Raw genomic sequence first — 15,006 nt, forward strand, 5'->3', positions numbered from 1 at the left:
GAGAGAGAGGGAGTGTGATTGTCCGTCTGCCCTCTCACTCACAATTGCAGAGACCAGCTCTCCTCCCATCTGTAACTCTATAAAGTCCCTGTGGCTATTATATGATTTTAGGCAAGTATTTAGTGGGCTTTTTGCTGTCTTGTAATGCTGGAATTACTGGAATCAAGGAGAAGGACCTAGCACTTTATGAACAGCCAACTCCCTGCAGACCACCAGCAAGGGGTAGCTACACTGTACAGTCTCTGCTAGAGTACAGATGATTATACCCAAACCTGACCTCACAGCTAGAAAACCTGTTTCTCATAGTAGGTCTCTCACTCCTGGTAAAAAAGATAATGGGCTAAATTCATCTTTGGTTTATGTAGCCTGCACTGTAGGAGCTGGGCCTCTGGTAGGAGAAACCCCTGCTGGGGCTCGTTGTGCCACAAGTGAAAAACCTGGTTGGTGAGGGGACATGGTTGGAGTATGTGTGGGACATGCTGACTCATAGCAGCTTTGTAGCATCTTTCACTAAATGGGATTCCCCAGGAGATTTTAAAACTGTCTTCCCATGAGGGGAAGCAGGAGGTACAACGCCTGCCCTCCCTTGTCCTCTGCTGTGGGCTTTCAACAAAAGAGATTGATCTGACCCATACTCATTAGGAAATTATATAGAGAGCTCAAGAGCCCAGGTTTAAAGCCAGAAGAGGCCACCAAATCATCGAATCTGACCTCTTGTGTATCATGGGTCACCTACACAGCCCAGTACCCGCTCACTAAACCCAACAACTGAAATTAAGCTAAAATACTGCAGCGCACAGGAAAGTAGACTACTATGTGCCACAGGCAGAGACTAGGAGGGGCAGTGTTCCTGCATTCTAAACTATTGTGTGCAGACAGAACATTATCTGGACAAGATGTACGTTGTGCATTATCAGAAATTTTTGATGATTTGTTCTGGCAGTTTTTAATTATTAACAACATCAAAAGGCATTTACTGACCCAGACATTTTTCAGCTAGGTCATTCACCTGCTAGAGACCAGAACAGTTATATCTGTAAGGATAAAAAACACAGAACATCCTGTGAAGTAAACTGTCTACAAACTTACGACTGTTTGGCTCATGCATTAAATTGGAGTATTTTCTATTCATGTACAATCTTCCCTTTTCAAGCAATGCCTCAAGGATGATAGGTCTATCAGTGGCTATTAGCCATGATAGTCAGAGATGCAAACCCATGATCTTGGTCTCTGACTGTGAGATGCTGGGACTGGATAACAGGGGATGGATTATGCAATAATTGCCTGTTTTGTTCATTCCCTTTGAATCATTTGGCATTGGCCACTGTCAGAAGACAGGATACTGGGCTAGTTGGACCAGTGGGCTGAGCCAGTATGACCATTCTTATGTTCTCAGAACAAGCCCTTGTGCCAGTCAGTGAGTATTTTCCAGGAAATAACGGCCACAGTCTAAAGCATGACATACTGTACCTGGGGCTCATTTAAATGAAAGATGATGATTATTTCAATTCTATTTGAGTTTGCTTTTCTCAGAAAAGTGCACTTGCTTCAGCTGGCGGATGAGGGCATTTCAAAGCATTCCACTGAGTTGTGGACAAAGGTAAGGAGTTTCTCTTGTACCTTTCTGTAGCCAGATGATACAGCCCTTCTCTGAAGTTCGGTGAAGGAGAAACAGCTTCTTAATAAGAGTGGGTGGCTAGGTGCTCAATCCAGAAGGGTGCTGAATGCTCTCGCCCCGATCCAGTAAAGTGCTTAACTTTAAGTGTCTGAATAGTCACTGAATATCCTGCTAGTAACATAAGCACTTTTCCAGAATGGGATGAGCACCTTGCTGGACCAAGCCTCACATTCTCTGCTGGTAACTTTAATGGATATACACTGATTTATGCCTGCTGAGGATCTGGCCCTGGATGCATTTGCATTTACCTTTGATCAGGAATGTCCCTTTTCTAGGACTGGCATGGAAACTGATCCTGATCATCCTGTTTTAAAAGTAATTCTCCTAGAGATGCATGTTACACAACTATAATAAGGTCCATTCAAGCATAAATATAGTGGACTTGATTAATCTCTCATCTTTCTTTAAAACTGGAGTTTCTTTTCTGTTTTGATCTGATTGTCAGCCAGAAACATGCTTGAGGATTCGACAAATTGTATAACAGGAAGCACTGCTCACTCTGAGGTGTTCTAGAGAAGGAGAAAAAAGATGTACATATTTACATAATGTGGTTTATGACACTTCTGCGTAAGGCTGAAGAACGAGTTTTTATTTAATCTTAAGTCACCGCAAATCTTGAGCCAAATTCTGTTCTCTGATATACATGTGCAGCTCCAAAGAAAGACATTGGGAGCTGTAGGTGCATCTCTGAAGGCCAGTTGTGGCCCCTTTGCTTTTAACAACAGTCATGGCAATTTGGCTCTATCTGATCAGCACCATCAACTTTGGCCTCTCCTTTTAGTTCTGTTTTGCACCTGATTTGTGATCATTCTGTTTGATTTTTATCACCGCGGAAGGGATCCTCTCGGAGCATAATTTAGAAGTCCACAAATATATTTTCCTAAACTCTTCCGTGATAATGAATTAATATAAACAGAGTAATGTAAAGCAAAAAACAGATAATACACTTTGCCTCCCAGACTAAAAGCAGAGGTAGAACAACCCCTATTTGGTTATGAAATCAGTTCTTCACAGTGTATGAACTAAGACTGCTACTAACATTCTGTACAGAGAATCTTCATTAAAGATGAAAAACTGTTTCAAACAGTGTTTCAGTTGGCATCTAAAGTAAGGTTTCAGAGTAACAGCTGTGTTGGTCTGTATTCACAAAAAGAAAAGGAGTACTTGTGGCACCTTAGAGACTAACCAATTTATTTGAGCATAAGCTTTCATGAGCTACAGCTCACTTCATCGGATGCATACTGTGGAAAGTACAGAAGATCTTTTTATACACACAAACCATGAAAAAATGGGTGTTTACCACTACAAAAGGTTTTCTCTCCCCCCACCCCACTCTCCTGCTAGTAATAGCTTATCTAAAGTGAGAGTGGTGTGGGGGGAGAGAAAACCTTTTGTAGTGGTAAACACCCATTTTTTCATGGTTTATATGTATAAGAACATCTTCTGTATTTTCCACAGTATGCATCCGATGAAGTGAGCTGTAGCTTACGAAAGCTTATGCTCAAATAAATTGGTTAGTCTCTAAGGTGCCACATCTAAAGTAAGTAACTGGAGGATTGGAACATGGTAAACATTCTTTGTGAATTTTCTGACTTTCCCCAAAGCATAGTGAATTTAGCCTATTGTGATTTGCAATTGTTTCAGAGAAGAAAGAATGTGCATTGGGAGTAAACTATAAATTCTCAATATCCAGTGACCTCCCCACTCATCTCCATTGTGGGCCCTGTAAATAGGCTGTGTGTGCTAGCTAGCTTCTCCTTTTTAATGAAATATGAACAGAAGAAAAAAAAATGTTTTCTTGTCTGGTTCAATTTCATAGTCTGTCAGATTAGCAGAATAGTAAATCACATTTCTCTTATTTGTTCCTGTATCTGCTGGAGCCAATACTGTAGTTAATTTGAGATTTTCTTTATTCTATTCAACAGTTCATAGTATGGGATTAATTTCTTATAATTAAGAATTTGTAAACTTTAAGGGATGTCAACTTCCATAGAAATTTCTATCTTTGACGTTTCTCTTAACCAAATAAATATCAAGTTTCCTTCTAATATAATCTTTGTCCAAAGCCTTTATTACTCAAGGGAGGATGTTTTTTATACATATTATGCCTGCTAAATACATGTTGTCGTGACTAACATCTGAGTTTTCAAATGGTTTCTCCTTTTGATTTGTGATGAGTAGAGAGTAGCTCTAAAATTTCTTACAAACAAGTATGCTTATATTTTTCATGCAATGTGCATTTGAACCTTTCATTATTCTATGGGGAAAATCTTAGTATTTATACCTTGTCTGAGCAGCAGAGTCTTGAGATCTTTTAGTATGTTTTTTCTTGTAGATTTCTAAATATGACAAGAAATATTAACTTAAGCACAATTGCAAGAATATGGAGTATAATACAAACAAAGATGATTTCATTATTAAGTTAATATACAGTATTGTGAGTATATTTAAAGTAGAATTCTACAGTATATCTGAAACCCATCTTTGAGCCTTCAGGTGTCACACCAACATAATACTGATGTAACAAAGTGGAGAACTAGCCCCCTTATCTTTACTATGGAGATTCTACCATGTGGTCAGTTGTTTCAAGCTCCAACTTGCACCAAGTGGAAGGCTTCAGAGATAGTTGGAACAATGCAGCTGGGTCATGTAGTTCCTTTGGCACTTCCTGTTCAAAATGAGCATACCTGTAGTCTGCTGTGTTTTAATATGCGGTACCTCTCACATTGACCTTATATAGTCTGCATTAGTTTATATGAGCATTTTCTCATCATACAGTCTTTTATACAAATACTAGTATGGTAAAGGAAATTGATTAAGGTTGGACTTTTTGGACCTCAGTAGGGATAGAACCCTCAGCCCCAAAGCATGGGTCTCCACCATTGTAACAAAAGGAATAACACGCTGTCATTAACTTTGGGGTTATTCCAAATATCTCCATAGACATAAGCTCTGGACCAGTTTTACATGACATTTCAGTCCTGATATGACTCAGCCTGAAACAGAGATAATATGTTGCCTCAGATCCATCAGGGGAACTAAAACATTTAAAACCAGATTCTCTGGATTCCTGAACTGCTATGGTAAAATGCTGATCTAAAACAGTGGTACCGTTTCCTGCATAATGTGTCTTCAAAATCTGTAGCAGAAGGATAAGGCTGAGCTTGTGTTTTCCCTCTAAACTGCTATACAATTTCAGTCCTGGGTTCTTGGCCCTGATTTACAGATTCCACAGTCGCAGTTTCTTTATAACTCTCTCATAAACTGGTCTTTATTTGGTGCTTAAGGGTACTAGCTTTGTCTTGACTAGGTTTTAAAAGTGTTGGAATATATTAACTAGCTGTTTCTAACACACATGTTCTAAAGCTCTAGTGTAAAGAAGGCAGTGTTTACTTTTAAATTGGTCAAGTTGAAGGTCAAGCTGAAGGCTGGAGGGGGAGATTAGACTTCAACTCAACATGTTCTAACAACACACCTTTTAATCCTAATTAAGACAAGTTTACAACAGCTGGATGAATCCCTTTGACCTGATTCTTCAAGCTGTCCAACAGTCTTGAGATTTTCAGTGAACACCCACTGAAGAATCTAGTCTGATGTGATCGGCTACCCATCTGATCAGCATAGTGACTTTGTTTTCCTCTTGCTACTCGTTACAGTTATTTGGCAATTTTATCTAGCGCTTCTGTTTTAAGCTCATAAAGGCATCACTCGATATCCAACTACAGGGTTTCCTGTTCCCCTGACATTATTATTTTGTTGTTTTATATAGACTTTTACAAGTGACTACCTCTCCCTTCTCCTATTAGATTAATAACTTCAGTGGGACTTCCAAGTTTGTAGGCTAGTATAAAAATTCTATAGAAAAGATGCCATTCTCTATTGCATTGTGTAAGCCTAATCCATCAGGATTGTGATGCCTTTTGTACAGCTTAATATTCTGAAACCTTTAATATAGATATACAGAGCTTGTGTGAAGTTGGGAGTTAATAAGGGGCTGATTTTTATTTTCTCTGAAAAAATAATTCAGTAAAACAGTGTGGCTGAATTTTTGCAATGCTGCTGAAAAGGGACAAAACAAAACAGCTAGTTTGTTTTGTACTTTTCACAATTGAAAAAAGGCAGGGTGTGGCAAAATAGAAGGTTATACAGAAAATAGCTTCTTTCCTGCTATCTTATCAAATGACAAAATATACTTAGTTATACAAAATGTACGTCTGCTGAACTATTGATGGTAAGATGTTTACTTATGAGCCTGGAAGCCACAAGACCTGTTTTGGGTAACTATAAAAAATAATTTTCACCTCCTGGGAAGAAAATAAGGGATGAAGACTCTGTACTAATTCATGACTATGTGAAGGGGAAAGAAATTTACAGGGGTAAATTCACCCTGGATTAAGCAGATGGAACTCTCATGGAAATGTCTTGGGCAAATTCAGCAGTGATGTAAACGTTTGTATAAATTATGCACCTAGGGTGAAAGCCTTACCCTATTGATACCAGTAGCAAAAGTCTCCCTGACTTGAATCAGCCAGGATTGCACCCCAGCTGTAAATTGGTCAGAAAACAGGTGTTGAAGTGATAAAGTAGAGTACCTTGCACTCATTTTGCATTCAGTGGGTGGGCAAAATGAGTGTAATTTACAAGTAGAAAAGATGGAAGGAAAAAGCTGACAAGACAGTGGAAGATAAGGTAGATACTTCCTGCCTACTTTATCATACATCCAGGAAGAAGATGGTTAGCTGCTTTTCCTCCCTTTAGAGAGTACCTTCGTGCAAGGGTTTTTGTTAAAGTGCCTCATGAGCATTAATCAAGGGAATTAGCTTTGCAATACCCCTGTAAGGTAAATATCACTTCCAATTGGGAAAATTGAGGCATAGTGAGATTAAGTGACTTGTCCAATATCTCTCGGGAAGTCGAGGTCAGAACCAAGAATAGAAGCTGGAAGTTGATTTCATACCTATGGTAGCATCATTGAGTCCATCAATGAATTTGTCCCCAGCTTTCCTGACTCTTAGTTCTGTGTCTTAACTGGAAGATTAGCTTTCTTCCCTGGTTCCTTTCTCCTTCCTCCCTTCCTTCCTTTTTCAGATTGTAAGAGAATCATTATGAAGAACCTGTTAAACTCCTCTCTTCTGAAGATGTTAATTTCCTCCTGCATACATGTAACAAAAAAGAAAATGGACCACCTCCTGAGGTAAACACAAAGGAAATCTAAGAGGGTGATTTAAAGGGAATGCCACAAGAACCACATGTCCGTGAGACAGCATCCCCTTTCTCTGCTAAATTTGAAGATTTGCAGTTTCCAACTAGAAGAATGCCAAGATAGTACATAACATTAAATTGGATTAAATTCATTATGGTTTTATGCAGAGACAAAGCAAAATAATACTTTAACTAAGTCCCAGGGTTCATATAACTTACCCTGTCTTTGCAGTATTTCAGGTTATGATAATAAAGTATTACAGAGAATATGCTTTTAAAAGATATTTGGTTTTTATTTCAAGGGAGGAAAGTGTTATGACTATTACATGCTTACCACCAAAAGCAATCTTTAGTGCTGTGATATTTTGTTCCTCTACAGCTGTTATATCCCATAGACTCATACTTATTCTGTACTTGTGAAGATACAAAGACCATATTCAATGAATCTGGAATCACTGTGATTGAATGGGCTCCTGTGTGTGTTTTCTAGTCTAAATAAGGTAAACACATGACACTGAGGCAATATCCAGAATTTAATGAGGCAAAGAGTTATGGCATAGACTGGGATCTATTGCATTGATGTATTTTTCACCAAATCTATAATCTCTTTACACTAGTTAGAGATTTTGCAAAGTTCCTGAGAACACTTGACATTTGATTAAAACATTGAACATTAGACATCCATGATGCAAATGGCCTAAATAATGTTTTTTATTTATTTTAATATTATTAGTGTGCCATTTTTTTTAAAAGAACCTCTGGAAGTTATTGATTTGTCGATGAAATCTTTTATATAGACGGACTTTTATCTTATATGTGTGGAGAAGCTTTAAAATTCCTTTAGAGAGATCTTTTAAGAATTCTCCTTTAGGTCAAAATTATTAGTCTGTAATATCAAATGTCTGTGAAGTTGGCAAATTGTTTAGAGAATATTAAACAATCATCATCCATTCAGTTTTCTTCATGTCTCATGCATTCATCTAAAAAGCCACTTTATCATGTGACTCTGTTCTCTGTCTTGAGTCTTAGATGGCATTTGATCAGACTGAATGGGATACTTGTTCTACACTCTAATGGTTTGACTTGCAGACCCAGTTTTATTTATTTTTTTTTCTATGGTGTATTATGGTCCTTCACAGGATTTGCATTAATGTCTTGTTCTCTCAATCCTTCCCGTAGGGGAGAGGGAAAATATAGGGCTGACATATATCAACTTTGTGTATTATTACTCTGAAAACTCTATGGCAAAAGTCAGGTAAATAAAAACATTCTAGAAATGTTGTGCTTCATTGTTAAATGATCAAGAAATAGTAAGTGTATAAAGTCTTAAACTTACAAATCCGTACATGAATAGTCCTTAGTCAAGCAAATAATCCCATTGTGTTTGATTGGGCTTGCAAAAGTGCTACTCCCAGGAGTAAGAATTTGTGGGATCAAATTCTTATTGTGAGATATAATCTTTATTAGTAGTAAAAATAATTCTTACATAGCATTTTTTATATTCAAAGGCATTATAAGACATTAATAAGTTTAAGTGGTGCATTTAATTAACAAACACTTTATTTTCTTCATTATAAAAACAAATGTTCATAGCCTGAGTGGTGACTTAGAACAGAAAATTAATGTATATGTTTGACTTCAAGTTTTACCAGAGCCTTATTTATCAGTCTAATTTTTATTGAATTTTAGTAAATATTCTAAATTTTAGGCTATAAAGTTAATTGATTGAAAAGAGAGTTACTTTTCCTTAATGCATTCTGATATCAGAACCTGTTTTTTATCAGCTACATTTTAACTTCACGTGGTGTCTTTCTAGTCCAACTGACTTCTTGGCTGTCTTTTAATTCTCTTTATTGTTGAATTTTAAAGCTATGTTTAATATCATTGAGCATCCCACTGATCCCTTCCAAATTAGAGCTCAGTTATGTCTTTTATGAGATGTTGGAGAAGGGGAAGAGATGTACTATGTCTTACTGCTGGGTGCTGAGGCAAGGAAAGTGGACTGCAGGATTTGTTTCACCACCACAGGAAATGTAGCCAGTGACCCATCCAGCGCAGCTTTTCCAGGCTCTGATCCAGCAAAGCACTTAGGGTATGTCTACACTACGAAATTAGGTCGAATTTATAGAAGTCGGTTTTTTTGAAATCGGTTTTATATATTCGAGTGTGTGTGTCCCCACAGAAAATGCTCTAAAGTGCATTAAGTGCATTAACTCGGCGGAGCGCTTCCACAGTACCGAGGCAAGCGTCGACTTCTGGAGCGTTGCACTGTGGGTAGCTATCCCACAGTTCCCGCAGTCTCCGCTGCCCATTGGAATTCTGGGTTGATATCCCAATGCCTGATGCGGCAAAAAACATTGTCGCAGGTGGTTCTGGGTACATGTCGTCAGGACCCCGTTCCCACCCTCCCTCCCCCCCTGAAAGCAAGGGCAGACAATCATTTCGCGCCTTTTTTGTCTGCTGCCAGCCAAAGATGTAAAGGATCGATGGAGTGGGTCAGAACAAGACATAGACCAGATTTGTTTTGGACTCATTTTCCTCCTCCCCTGTCTAGATCACACTGCAGTCAGTCACAGAGAAGGCGCAGCAAGGTTAATCTAGCCATGTATCAATCAGAGGCCAGGCTAACCTCCTTGTTCCAATAAGAACGATAACTTTGGTGCACCATTTCTTATTGGAACCCTCCGTGCAGTCCTGTCTGAAATACTCCTTGATGTACAGGCACACCCTTTGTTGATTTTAGCTCCCTGAAGCCAACCCTGTAAGCCGTGTCGTCAGTCGCCCCTCCCTCCGTCAGAGCAACGGCAGACAATCGTTCTGCGCCTTCTTTCTGTGCGGACGCCATACCAAGGCAAGCATGGAGGCCGCTGAGCTCATTTTGGCAATTAGGAGCACATTAAACACCACACGCATTATCCAGCAATATATGCAGCACCAGAACATGGCAACGCGATACCGGGCGAGGAGGCGACGTCAGCGCGGTCCCGTGAGTGATCAGGACATGGACACAGATTTCTCTGAAAGCATGGGCCCTGCCAATGCATGCATCATGGTGCTAATGGGGCAGGTTCATGCTGTGGAACGCCGATTCTGGGCTCGGGAAACAAGCACAGACTGGTGGGACCGCATAGTGTTGCAGGTCTGGGACGATTCCCAGTGGCTGCGAAACTTTCGCATGCGTAAGGGCACTTTCATGGAACTTTGTGACTTGCTTTCCCCTGCCCTGAAGCGCATGAATACCAGGATGAGAGCAGCCCTCACAGTTGAGAAGCGAGTGGCGATAGCCCTGTGGAAGCTTGCAACGCCAGACAGCTACCGGTCAGTTGGGAATCAATTTGGAGTGGGCAAATCTACTGTGGGGGCTGCTGTGATGCAAGTAGCTCATGCAATCAAAGATCTGCTGATATCAAGGGTAGTGACCCTGGGAAATGTGCAGGTCATAGTGGATGGCTTTGCTGCAATGGGATTCCCTAACTGTGGTGGGGCTATAGACGGAACCCATATCCCTATCTTGGCACCAGAGCACCAAGCCGGCGAGTACATAAACCGCAAGGGGTACTTTTCGATAGTGCTGCAAGCTCTGGTGGATCACAAGGGACGTTTCACCAACATCAACGTGGGATGGCCGGGAAAGGTGCATGACGCTCGCATCTTCAGGAACTCTGGTCTGTTTCAAAAGCTGCAGGAAGGGACTTTCTTCCCAGACCAGAAAATAACTGTTGGGGATGTTGAAATGCCTATATGTATCCTTGGGGACCCAGCCTACCCCTTAATGCCATGGCTCATGAAGCCGTACACAGGCAGCCTGGACAGTGGTCAGGAGCTGTTCAACTACAGGCTGAGCAAGTGCAGAATGGTGGTAGAATGTGCATTTGGACGTTTAAAGGCGCGCTGGCGCAGTTTACTGACTCGCTTAGACCTCAGCGAAACCAATATTCCCACTGTTATTACTGCTTGCTGTGTGCTCCACAATATCTGTGAGAGTAAGGGGGAGACGTTTATGGCGGGGTGGGAGATTGAGGCAAATCGCCTGGCTGCTGGTTACGCGCAGCCAGACACCAGGGCGGTTAGAAGAGCTCAGGAGGGCGCGGCACGCATCAGAGATGCTTTGAAAACCAGTTTCATGACTGGCCAGGCTACAGTGTGAAAGTTCTGTTTGTTTCTCCCTGATGAAACCCCCCGCCCCTTGGTTCACTCTACTTCCCTGTAAGCTAACCACCCTCCCCTCCTCCCTTTAATCACCGCTTGCAGAGGCAATAAAGTCATTGCTGCTTCACAGTCATGCATTCGTTATTCATTCATCACACAAATATGGGGATGACTACCAAGGTATCCCAGGAGGGGTGGTGGAGGAGGGAAGGAAAATGCCACACAGCACATTAAGCACAGCACTTTAAAAGTTTACAACTTTAAAATTTATTGAATGACAGCCTTCTTTTTTTTGGGCAATCCTCTGTTGTGGAGTCGCTGGTTGGCCGGAGGCCCCCCCACCGCGTTCTTGGGCGTCTGGGTGTGGAGGCTATGGAACTTGGGGAGGAGGGCGGTTGGTTACAGAGGGGCAGCAGTGGCAGTCTGTGCTCCAGCTGCCTTTGCTGCAGCTCAACCATACACTGGAGCATTCTGGTTTGGTCCTGCAGCAGCCTCAGCATTGAATCCTGCCTTCTCTCATCACGCTGCCACGACATTTGAGCTTCAGCCCTGTCTTCTGCCCGCCACTTACTCTCTTCAGCTCTCCATCTCTCCTCCCGGTCATTTTGTGCTTTCCTGCACTCTGACATTATTTGCCTCCACGCATTCGTCTGTGCTCTGTCAGTGTGGGAGGACAGCATTAGCTCGGAGAACATTTCATCTCGAGTGCGTTTTTTTTTCTTTCTAAGTTTCACTAGCCTCTGGGAAGGAGAAGATCCTGTGATCATTGAAACACATCCAGCTGGTGGAGAAAAAAAAAGGGACAGCGGTATTTAAAAACACACATTTTATAAAACAGTGGCTACACTCTTTCAGGGTAAACCTTGCTGTTAACATTACATACATAGCACATGTGCTTTCGTTACAAGGTCGCATTTTGCCTCCTCCCACCGCGTGACTACCCCCTCAACCCTCCCCCCTCCCCGTGGCTAACAGCGGGGAACATTTCTGTTCAGCCACAGGCAAACAGCTCAGCAGGAATGTGTCCCTGAAGAAAAGCACCCTATTTCAACCAGGTGACCATGAATTATATCTCACTCTCCTGAGGATAACACAGAGAGAGAAAGAACGTATTTTGGTTGAATGCCAGCAAACATACACTGCAATGCTTTGTTCTACAGTGATTCCCGAGTATGTGTTACTGGCCTGGAGTGATAAAAGTGTCCTACCATGAAGGACGAAATAAGGCTGCCCTCCCCAGAAACCTTTTGCAAAGGCTTTAGGACTACATCTAGGAGAACCGCAAATGCCAGGGCAAAGTAATCCTTTCACATGCTTGCTTTTAAACCATGTATAGCATTCTAAAAGGTACACTCACCAGAGGTCCCTTCTCCGCCTGCTGGGTCCAGGAGGCAGCCTTGGGTGGGTTTGGGGGGTACTGGCTCCAGGTCTAGGGTGAGAAACAGTTCCTGGCTGTCGGGAAAACCGGTTTCTCCGCTTGCTTGCTGTGAGCCATCTACAACCTCCTCCTCCTCCTCATCTTCTTCGTCCCCAAAACCTGCTTCCGTATTGCCTCCATCTCCATTGAAGGAGTCAAACAACACGGCTGGGGTAGTGGTGGCTGAACCCCCTAAAATGGCATGCAGCTCATCATAGAAGCGGCATGTTTGGGGCTCTGACCCAGAGCGGCTGTTCGCCTCTCTGGTTTTCTGGTAGGCTTGCCTCAGCTCCTTCAGTTTCACGCGGCACTGCTTCGGGTCCCTGTTATGGCCTCTGTCCTTCATGCCCTGGGAGATTTTCACAAAGGTTTTGGCATTTCGAAAACTGGAACGGAGTTCTGATAGCACGGATTCCTCTCCCCAAACAGCGATCAGATCCCGTACCTCCCGTTCGGTCCATGCTGGAGCTCTTTTGCGATTCTGGGACTCCATCATGGTCACCTGTGCTGATGAGCTCTGCATGGTCACCTGCAGCTTGCCACGCTGGCCAAACAGGAAATGAGATTCAAAAGTTCGCGGTTCTTTTCCTGTCTACCTGGCCAGTGCATCTGAGTTGAGAGTGCTGTCCAGAGCGGTCAGAATGGAGCACTCTGGGATAGCTCCCGGAGGCCAATAACATCGAATTGTGTCCACAGTACCCCAAATTCGAGCTGGGAACGTCGATTTAAGCGCTAATCCACTTGTCAGGGGTGGAGTAAGGAAATCGATTTTAAGAGCCCTTTAAGTCGAATTAAAGGGCTTCACTGTGTGGACGGGTGCAGGTTTAAATCGATTTAATGCTGCTAAATTCGACCTAAAGTCCTAGTGTAGACCAGGGCTTAAGCAAGCTATTATCTTTGCACCTGTGAGTAGACTTACTGCTTGTGCACTGGGACCTCAGTGTGCAGGACAGTCCGAGGCCTGGCCACGCCCCTGTTCAGAAATGCTCCAAGAGGGACCATTCTTAGACTATAAGAGCAGTAGTCCAGAGTCCTGGGTTCCAGTCTGTCACTGACTTGCTGTGTCTCAGGCAAGTTGATTCTCTCTCTGTCTCCACTTTCCACTTTCCCATCTGTGAAATGGGGATAGCAATACTTCCCTGTCCCTCCCGGAAGTGTTGTAAAGCTCAATTAATGCTTGGAAAGTTATTTGATTTCTTTGGATGAAAAGCGCTATAGAAGTATCAGGTATGATTGTTTTGACTTTGAGTATTTTCTTCTGCAGAAGAGATCTGTCTCTTATATTGTCTCACCACGAATGTATGATAGTGAAATATAGCTTACAGTGTCTGAGAAACTAGAAGCTTCAGCCAGCTCTTCTCTAAGTATGCATGTGCCTTTGGGGGACTAACAAGTCAGGCCATGGTGTATCATTCTGTGATCAGTTCCTCCAGTTGCTCATATCATATCAGGTCCTGGAGGCCATGGTGACTGGATATACCTCACGGCTACTGTAGTGGCTAAAGTGGGGACAGTGGGTTTCAGAGGCTTTTCTTTTAGGAAATTAGCAGCAGTCAGGGCTCAGAATGGAGAAGCAGTATTGGGAGTCAGTAATAATCCCCTGAATATCATGAGATTGGCGTGCCACTTGTTGAATGGTTGAGAGTTGCTGATTACTTAGGAATTATTCAGATTTTAAGCCCTCTCTCCCACAGAAAGGTGACTTCACCATCTCTGAATTTGAGTTTCTCCCATTTCTGGTGAAGCAGCACTTTCCTTTCCACTTCAATTACTCACAATGGAGTTACACCAGAGATGGATTTGGCATCTTGTTTACAAATGGGCACCTTGCTTTGACCTTGTGCTTACTATTAATTTGCCTGCTTTGTCCCTTAATTACAGCTGATTGGCATTTTGTGATTTTCCAGCTTTTTACAGTTTGGTTACATAATCACAGTGCATACTAGGAGTTCCTGGAAAACTCTTCATTTCTATAACAGGTCCACATTATTCAAGGTTGATGCCTTGTTTATGCCTACAATTTGCATGTGGAAATTATATATTAGCATAGACAAAAATACAAATACCAGCTTGCATTTGCCAATAGGTTTTCTCCCAGGATAGTTCATGTGTGAACATTTATTGTGGGACAACTGAGACAAAGATATTTGAAAATTTAGCCAACAGGATCTACAAAATCATTTCATTTCAATTTTTTTTCAGAACCTAGGTTAGGAGAGAGAGTAATTTTCAGTGTAATTGTGCTTTGTAGACTGAGTGCTAATAACAACAGATTTTAATTGGGTGGACTGGGTCAGGGCTATATCATCCACTTTAACTTAGCATTTAGTATAGTTTTCATCAAAATATGGTTTAAGGTACTTATTATTGGAAGACAGTTAGTAATCATTACACTTTCCAGGCATTATATGATATGTTGTGAACCTTTATGAGTTTTTTTTTCTTCATATATAGAGCTCACATTGTCTTTAATGAAAAGCATCAAAAAGAGGTTTGTCTTGTGACTCCTTGACATCCCTTGTCCCTTCTTTCCCCCATACCAGATTCTGTGACATGCATG

At 41.8% G+C, this 15,006-nt stretch overlaps 1 protein-coding gene across 1 annotated transcript; it reads right to left on the bottom strand.

The window, feature by feature from the left end:
* Window positions 1-3,949: 3,949 nt before the first annotated feature.
* LOC140907190 (zinc finger and SCAN domain-containing protein 32-like) lies at window positions 3,950-12,981 on the bottom strand. The gene is made up of 3 exons (XM_073332546.1): window positions 12,387-12,981; window positions 11,601-11,810; window positions 3,950-4,017 (listed from the first exon to the last, which is right to left on the bottom strand). The coding sequence occupies exons 1-3, from the start codon at window positions 12,967-12,969 to the stop codon at window positions 3,950-3,952; spliced, it is 861 nt and encodes a 286-aa protein (XP_073188647.1). The 5' UTR covers window positions 12,970-12,981.
* Between the last annotated feature and the right edge of the window lie 2,025 nt (window positions 12,982-15,006).

This window comes from Lepidochelys kempii, chromosome 1, assembly GCF_965140265.1.
Source record: "Lepidochelys kempii isolate rLepKem1 chromosome 1, rLepKem1.hap2, whole genome shotgun sequence".
In the NCBI taxonomy this organism is placed as follows: domain Eukaryota; kingdom Metazoa; phylum Chordata; order Testudines; family Cheloniidae; genus Lepidochelys; species Lepidochelys kempii.